This window comes from Apodemus sylvaticus, chromosome 12 (genome assembly GCF_947179515.1).
Source record: "Apodemus sylvaticus chromosome 12, mApoSyl1.1, whole genome shotgun sequence".
NCBI lineage: Eukaryota > Metazoa > Chordata > Mammalia > Rodentia > Muridae > Apodemus > Apodemus sylvaticus.
Window position 1 is genome coordinate 78,196,264 of NC_067483.1, and position 8,903 is coordinate 78,205,166.

Genomic DNA, 8,903 nt, shown 5'->3' on the forward strand with positions numbered 1-8,903 from the left:
CATGGGCAAAACACCCATACATGTAAACTAAAAATAATCTCAACATTTTATTTAAAGTAAACTCAAGGTCATCCTCATCTATACCATGAATTGGAAGCCAGACAGGGCTATATACGATCCTCTCCAAAAAAAAAAAAAAAAAAAAAAAAAAACGAAAACAAATAAAAGACAGACAGACATGGTAGCATGTAGAGAGAGAGCCTTATTGGGGTGCCATGCCACCTGGCAGGAACTTGACATTAACCAAGGTGAAGTTCCTCTCCCAGCCTTGAACTGGGACTCCTGTGCTAGCCATAATCCCCTCCACCCAGGGTGGAGTGCTCAGACCAAGGTGAAGTCCACGGTTCTTCAAGGACGTGAAAAACACAAGCCACGGGTGGAACAAACCCAACTGGTTCTGCAGCAACTGTTGTCTTGGTCTCCATCTCTTTTCGCTGCCTTCCCATACATCCCCAGCTTCCCTTCCAGGGAACCCATTAGGTGTAGCTGTGGACAGTTACAGTAGCACATACCTGTAAGCTTAGTACTCAGGGGGTAGACACAGGAGAATCAAAAGTTTGAACCAGCATGCTAACATAACAAGATCCTGTTAAACCTACTGAAGGGTGAGACTGGCTCCATCAGAGGAGTGAGGCACACACAAGTCCTGTAATGCCAGCACGGGGAAGGTAGGGGTATAGGAGTTCAAGGTCATCCATCCTTAGCTACATAGCAAACTGGAAACTCCCCTAGGCTATAGGAGTCCGTCAAAGCAAAACATAACAAAAAAACGCCTTTAAAAAGGGATGCTGAAAACAAATATGGTCAACACTATATAAAGGCAGTCACAAAAAATTGTAGCAGACCTGAAAAACCCCTATCACCTAGCAACATCAGGGCTGTCATGGTATCTTATGATGATGGACACTCAGGTAGGTGTGGTAATGATGTGTAAACAACCATCGAGAAGCTAATAAAAACCTACAATTATGTATAGTATACACATAATCCTTGATGATGACAAGCGACAACTATGTTCCTAGTTTAGGATTTGCACAGTGTACTTCTCCTCCTTATCTAACAGTGTGTCCCCTGTACTTATAAAAGCAGCTTTACAACAAAATAGTGAGCCACGGTGCATGACAGGTCATGCAGCTTACATCTACTGTGTCTCAACTGCAGCACCGTCTCTTGCATTTTATTTAGTCTTTGATTGTTTTGCTCATTGTGGCCACAGGAGCCATAGGCGATAGAGTATTATGTGTGTGTTGTATATGCACATATGTGTTATACAGGCTAAGTGTGTAGCAGACCTTAAAATCTAGGTTTTGTAGGCAGATGCCACACTAAGACCGTCACACAGCAAGCACACTTCTCAAAATGTGTTCCTGTTCTAACTATGGACGACCATAGTTGATGCGAGATAAGGAACCCTGTGGTCTGGCTTAGAACCATAAATATTGTCATGCATTCATGGGCTTTTTTTTTTTTTTTTTGGTTTTTTTTGTAAATAAACACCACTTGTTCTTAAGAAATACCCAGTAAAATATTTAGGAGTTTCATTCTGCATGCTTGTGTTTCCGGTGGTGAAAGCGGGAGAATTGTGGGTAGTAAGGAGGCACAAAGTAAGTGGGGCAGGATTTTCACAGTTGGTGCATATAGAAAATACAGATATAGTATACGAACCAATCTTTCATTTTCTGTGGTTTAAAAAAAAACTGAAGGTGGATAAATGCACTTCTGTATATATAGACTATTTCAGAAGAATCCATGAGAAACTAATAGCACAAAGTATCGTTCTAAAGGACTAAATCTACTGCCTATCCCTATGGCCTTTCCACCAAGTTCACACCTCCAACACTCAGACTTCCCTCAATGACAGCAGCTGGGATTCTCAGCTTTCTGAGCAAGCTTTTCCACCTCACCTCCCTCTGCCCTGACCACTTATTTGTTTACTCCTCCACAGTGACCTTGCTTTTTACTCTATCTCGGCCTGACCAGAGTCTTATTATTTTCAATAATATGAAATATGGGGGCCACAGATGGCTCAGTAAGGAAAAGTGCTCGCTGCTGAGTCTGGGGTCCCAAGGTTAATCTCCAGGAATCACATGGTGGAAGGAAAAAAAAAAAATCAATCCTGAAGATAATCAATCGCCCATGCTGAAGGATTTTGAGGTTAGATGAGGACTTTCGGCAGCAGGATGATGAGGCTTAAAGGGGGGAGTATAGGGGGTTAGTTGAGTGTGGCTAGGCGGCGTGGGGGAAGGTGTCCAGGCGGGCCCTTGCCTGGGCACCTCTGCCCCTGAGGGACCACACACACACACACAGACATGGTATAGAATAGAGTTTATTCAGAATAGGGGATGGGAGTTAGTGGTAGAGAAAGAGAGAAAGAGAGAAAGAGAGGTAGAGAGAGAGAGAGAGAGAGAGAGAGAGAGAGAGAGAGAGAGAGAGAGAGGAAGCCGGCTATGACCACGCGGGGGGGGGGGGGGGGGGGGGGGGGGAAGAGCCCCAGGGGCAGAGAGGTGAGAGAGTATGGGAGAGCGGAGAGCAAAGAGAGAGAGGAGGGGCAAGTAGCCCCTCTTATAGTGGGCCAGATCTCTGGGGCGGGGCATACCTGGCTATTGCCAGGTAGGTGTGGGGTGGAGCTTAGACAAAACCCCAATACATGCACCTTGGCATGTACACCACACCTCCACACACAAACAAAGAAATCAATAGAACACAAAGGAGAGCTAGACGAAGAGTCAGGGTCACAATTAAACATGGACTTTCAAAAAAAAAAGCAATAGGGGAAGAGGAGGAGGAAAAATGTGGTGACAGCAAGAGAGGAAGTGGCATCTAAGGAAGCTTGGCATTTTCCCCTCCAAATAGGAGAAGTTAACTAACTACGTTTGTTTTCTAACAGAGATGGGAGAAATACTTAGGAAAAAGAGCTTGGGTGGCATTTTTAATAAAGCATGAGGGAGTTGAAATGTACAGAGATGTCTCTTCCCCCACAACATTAAGCTGGCTGGCAACCCCCACTCTTCAGATGGGTTACCTCCGGCCTTTGTTCCTTGGAACAATAAGGCGACTTCACCTTGACTACCAACACTGCCCCAAGGCGGTTTCACCTGAGACCCAGCAGAGACCTCGCCAGACTGGAAACAGGCGACCCGCTGAGATCTGGAGCCGAAGACTTCTCGGCCTGCCCTTTGATGTGACCAGCTACTGGGAGGGGTTGGGTTATTCCCCCTAAGACTATAAATCTTGACATAGAAATATTAAAGTTAGTCTTGACCGGCACTGTCGCCTTGACTCAGTCTCTCCTTTCGCCCCCCTTCCCATCGCCCTCAGAATTCTCTTCCAGGTAACCCGGTTCGTATGTGGCCGCTGGCGGCCTACACAGAGAAAACTGGTCTATCTAGTAACAGAGAGCATCCTCAGCACCTACATAGGGAAAGGCAAGTAGGCAGGAAAAGGAGATGAACCAGAGAGAGACTGGACGTTCTAACTGAGAGCATGAAGGAGGACGTGTTAAGAGGCTGAGAAGGAAAGTTTTAGGGAGAGTGAGGGAAGGAGAGGGAGAGAGAAGAGAGAGAGAGGGAGGGAGAGGGAGAGAGAAGAGAGGGAGAGGGAGAGGGAGAGGGAGAGGGAGAGGGAGACAATAACAAGACCCAATAATAGACTGGCCAAGCCTACTGAAATATCCAAGAATCCCAACAGCAGCGTGTTGGAGAAAGTCACAGGAAGCTGGCAGCTACATTTTTCTGAAAAGGGACTGAAAGTGACTGAAGAATCAGCAGATCTCAGCAACAGAACGAGGTAGAAGACTGTATACAGTGACCAAGTAAGGTTCACACCTAGATGCTTAATGCAGAGGGGAGGACCATGATCTGGAGATGGCGGAGAATGATAAGAAACACCTACTATAGTCTGCTGCGTAGCTGTGAGCAGAAAGCTTTCACCAGGACTTCGGGGAAAGCTGTGTCATCAGGGGAGAGTCACGCTTTGGTTAGTGCAAGAAAAGGAAGAGAGACTTCAAAGGAGATACTAAAGGCATGAGAGGAACCGCAGTGGCAGGAAGCCTCTCATCTTGGCACACATCTCTTAAGTGGCTTTTAAAAAAAGAAAAAGTGGCTTTTGCACAACTCAGTGAGAGGAAGAGGAGAGGAAAGAAGAGGGAAAGGAAGGACTGCAAACTAGCCCTGGAAAGATGACTAACACCATATAATATTAGAAATTTGCAAATTAAAACAAGGTGCCACCACAGGCCTGCTAAAAAGGCTAAACTCCAAAGTCCTGGCAGCAGCAAACAGAAACATCCACTCACTGTTGACGGAGACACAGAATAGTGCAAGGTTGGCAATTTACTATAAACCAAACATACTCTTAGAATATGATCCAGTAACTGTGCACCTTGGAATCAGGCCAAATGAGAAGAAATTTTACACCAACATAAAAACCTGCACACAGATGTTCAGAGCAGCTACATGTATAAGTGCTAAACACTGGAGGCACCAAGACAGCAACATGTAAACAGATATACAAACTGCATATACACATATATATGCAAATAAATATATAAACAGATAAACATACATAAACTGAATTATGTCCTCCCAAAAGTTATATTGAAACCTTAATCCCTAATATGGCTATATCTGACAGAATCTTGAGGAGATTACTAAGGTTAAGTGATGCTGTGGGAAGCGGTAACTCTCCTCAGTGCCATGTGAGGACACAGCAAGAAGGCAGTCATCTACAAGTGAAGAAGAGGGCCAACATCAAAACCTGAGCATACCAGCTATCCTCCATATTCCATAGACCACTGTAATGACAGAGCACTCTCCTTATACATTTCTCAAGATCCTTATATTTAGCACTACTCTGTGCTTAAAAAGAAGTCATAAGCCACACACACAGGAACTTCAAATGCATACTACTAAGTAAAGAAGCCAGGTTGAAAAGGTTATACTATCGGTTCCAACCTTACAACCAAAGTAAAATGGTGGATGCAGTGAGATCTGTTCTGGGGTGTGAGATGAGCAGGCGGAGCTCAGGGTATGTTTACAAGACACATACTACTCTACACAACACTGTAATGACGACCTTGTATTACGTTTGTCAAAACCCCTATATTAAGGCTCATCCTTTACTTAACACTAATGAACCAAGCCTGACATGGTGGCTCATGCCTTTCATTCTAATATTTGGGAAGCTGAGACAAGAGCATTAAGAATTCAAGGATAGCCTGGTTACATCAAAAACCCAGGCCAAGTCAGACTACAAAAGAAGACCCTAGCTGGGCAGTGGTGGCACACGACTGTAATCCCAGCCTTGGGAGGCAGAGGCAGGCAAATTTCTGAGTTCAAGGCCAGCCTGGAATACAGAGTGAGTTCCAGGACAGCCAGGGCTACACAGAGAAACCCTGTCTCGAAAAACAAAAAACAAAAAACAAACAAACAAAAAAAGACCCTATGTCCGAAAGAAAAGAAAAAAGGAAGAAGAGAAAAGAAAAAGTTGATCAACATTAGCTCATTCATCTTAACAGTACAATACTAATTGCTTTAGTTTGCATTCCATTGGTGTAATAAGACACCTGTGACCAAAAGTAAATTGAGAAGGAAAAGGTTTACTTGGCTTACATGTGCTAATTAGAGTCTACTAGAAGGAAAGTCTGGGCAGGAACCTAGAAGCAGGAACTGAAGCAGAAGCCAAGCCAGGATGCTGCTCCTCATGGCTTGTTCAGCCTGCTTTCTTATCCACCCTAGAACCATCTGCCCAGGACTGGCACCACCCACAATGGGCCGGGCCCTCTCACATCAATCATTAATCAAAAAAAAAAAAAAATGACCCATAGACTTGCCTACATGGCAATCTGATGGAGGAACTTTCTCAATAGAGGTTTCCTCTTTCCTGATGTTTCTAGCTTCTGCCAAATAAAAAAACAAAACAAAACCCTAACCAGCATAGTAACATAAGATGTCACCAGTAGAGGGAACAGTAGAGAGAAGTACATGGAACTGTACAATTACTCTAAAATTCTAAAGCTGTACTTTTAAAAAGATTATTAAGTGATACATTAAATATAATTGGGGAGCGAGAGGCAGGAAGCTTATGACAGCTGTAGGCCGCACTATGCTATATAGTCTCAAAAGACCTCAAGGTATGGTACTGTATGCTTGTAATCCCAGCATTCAGAAGGCTTAAAGCAGGGAAAGGGAACACAGCCATCCTCGCCTGTCTAAGCCGTCTGCTATGGCTGCCTCTTCCTTGTGGCAGAGCAGCTTTGACAGAAACCATGGGACAGTGATGCCTAAAATATCTGCTATCTGAACCTTGTCAAAAACTGTTTGCAGATGTCAGCTCTATATGTCATTAATCACATTTAGAAAATAAATAAATAGAAGCACATCCCACCGTACCCTGTGCTGAGATAACTTTCTTCAAATTGTACAATTTGTTCTTCAAAAGAAATACCAATGATAAAATCCAATTTTCAAAATTTAACAGGATAGCCATTAAAAATCACTTTTAAATACATCAGTAAAATAACCAAATATCCAAAACAGCAAGTACCAAAGAACCCATTATTTTATTGAGAAGCTCTAGTAGACAGTAGTATTCAATTCTACCGCCTGCAAAAATCTCTCCTAGCTACTGAACACCTGAGGGATGAAAGTATTGAGCCAGAGACAATTGTTAACGGTCTGAAAAGAGAAGGCTAAAAAACACTGGGGAAAGGACATATTCAAGAGGAGACAGGGAAGGATACCTGAGAAAGGAGTCAGTCAGCTGACTACAAAGAACTGAACATTGTTGAAGAATCAAGATTAGGAGTTAGGGAAATGCAGCTAAGAATCAGAATCTAGGACAACAGAATACCATCCAGCAGTGCCTCATAGTTATACGTTAAGAAATACTACAAACATAAAGGTCAAATGGTTGAGGAAACTACTGGTAACTACCTGACATACCTAAGTAGGCTTGTTAAGAACAGAAGCATTGCCAGGCGGTGGTGGCGCACGCCTGTAATCCCAGCACTCTGGGAGGCAGAGGCAGGCGGATTTCTGAGTTCGAGGCCAGCCTGGTCTACAGAGTGAGCTGTATACGGCTATACGGAGAAACCCTGTCTCAAAAAAACCAAAAAAAAAAAAAAAAAAGAAGAACAGAAGCATTAGGAAGAATCTAGCCTTTAGAAAAAAAATAGTAAAGTGTTACAGAGTAGAAAAACCAGAGGCACAGACTTCAAAGATAGATAAGCCCAGTTCTGATCCTACTTTATCATGTACTAGTCTAAGACTCAGAGAACAGACTTTGTCAGCCTCGGTTTCAACATCTATAGAATGGTAGGTCCTCATTGGACTGTTATGAACATAATATAAATAAGGCATGCAGTGTGCTCAACAGAATAGCTGACAAAAATAAAGTCCTAAACAAGTGACTGCTCTTGCCATAACAAAAGAGTTTAGCTGGGAAAATGCACTGGGGAATGGACATTTCAAGTCTCTCTCTTTTTTTCCAGAAAGTTGTCGAAACCTGCCCAAGAGTTGTAATTGTAGAGAGCGTCTGCCACTGTTAAACCAGGATCCTCAATACTTCCTAGCTGAGAGTCCACTCGTGTTATAGTGGAATGTTGGTCCAAGAAAGAAAAGTGTCCCAAAGCTGAAGGACAGTGTAGTCTCATTACAGGATCCACTGAGATGTCTACAGAACTCTATTCATGTATTAATACACATAATCCTGTTAACATTCTGTCTTGCAATCAAGAGGGGAATATCAGATGTCTGTAAGGATTTAGATGCCAAAACTTGTCCCTTGTCATTCTCTATTCCATCCTTCCTGAACACCAAAAATAGACCTAACAAGAGATTTCAGAGCTGTGTTTGGAGAGCAGTCAGGATTACATCAGTTTGTGTTAGATCTAGTAATCAGGGACACAAGGTCAGGTGCTTGGGACAGTTTCTTCTTTGCCAATTTGGATCTATGTCTTAAACCAACAGTTAAAGTGGAAGGCAAGGATTTTCTTCTGTATTTCAACCATGTTTTCTCAACATATTCGTACACGTGCAGTGCACACGCGCGCGCGCACACACACACACACACACACACACACACACACACACCGCTCCCCACCCACACGCCCACAGTCTGAGAAAATAGCTTAGAGCCTTTGGGGCAGCTACAGTCATCCTACTGAGTTCTGGTTCCTCAAAATCACCTGGTATTTCCACCACGAACACACGCTGGAAAACTACAGCAATTTCAATTAGAACATCATCAGAACGATCGCTGAGGCCAGGACAGAAGCCCAGCGGTTCTGCCAGGCTCTTCCACCACCCGCATCCCGTGGCCTCGCTCCCTTGACACGGTTCGTCCACACCTGTCACCGCCACCGGGCAGAAATCGGGAGGGGAAAAAAAAGGAAAAAAAAAAAAAAAAGAACCACAGACGCGGCCCGACTTAGCTCGGGTACATTCGCAGATCCACTCACCCCAGTCTTCATCTGGTCCATGAGGAAGAACCGGACTAAAAGGCGACTCCATGGCGCCGGCAACACAAGCCGGCTTCCCCGAAACAGACACCTCTCCCTCACAACTCAGATCGGTGAGTAATCCGAAACGGAGGTGGACGGAGGACAAAATATGCTGAACGCTGGGGGACGGTGGCCGGGCGGAGGCAAACTATCTCACCGCACACGGGACCTTGGAGCAAAAGCTAAGGAGACGTCAGCAGATAAGCTCAGTAGACTTGTGAGTAAATATTTCCCTAGGAGGATTTCAGCACTTTCTGTCCCGCTGTGGGGTTTTGTGGTTGTTCTTATTTGTTTCTCTCTCTCTCTCTCTCTCTCTCTCTCTCTCTCTCTCTCTCTCTCTAAATTGGGCGGAGAGCAAGCACATTTTACCGCATCGTTGAAATTTGCTGATAATACTAAAAAT

The 8,903-nt window shown here is 44.1% G+C and overlaps 1 protein-coding gene across 2 annotated transcripts in view; it reads right to left on the bottom strand.

Moving 5' to 3' along the window:
• Atf6 (activating transcription factor 6) overlaps positions 1–8,551 on the bottom strand; it is a 177,476-nt gene extending 168,925 nt beyond the window's left edge. For both annotated transcript variants that reach the window (XM_052201325.1, XM_052201324.1), the window contains exon 1: positions 8,459–8,551. In XM_052201325.1, the coding sequence (XP_052057285.1) occupies positions 8,459–8,510 (52 nt within the window). In that variant the 5' untranslated portion in view covers positions 8,511–8,551. The remainder of the gene's footprint in view (positions 1–8,458) is intronic.
• Between the last annotated feature and the right edge of the window lie 352 nt (positions 8,552–8,903).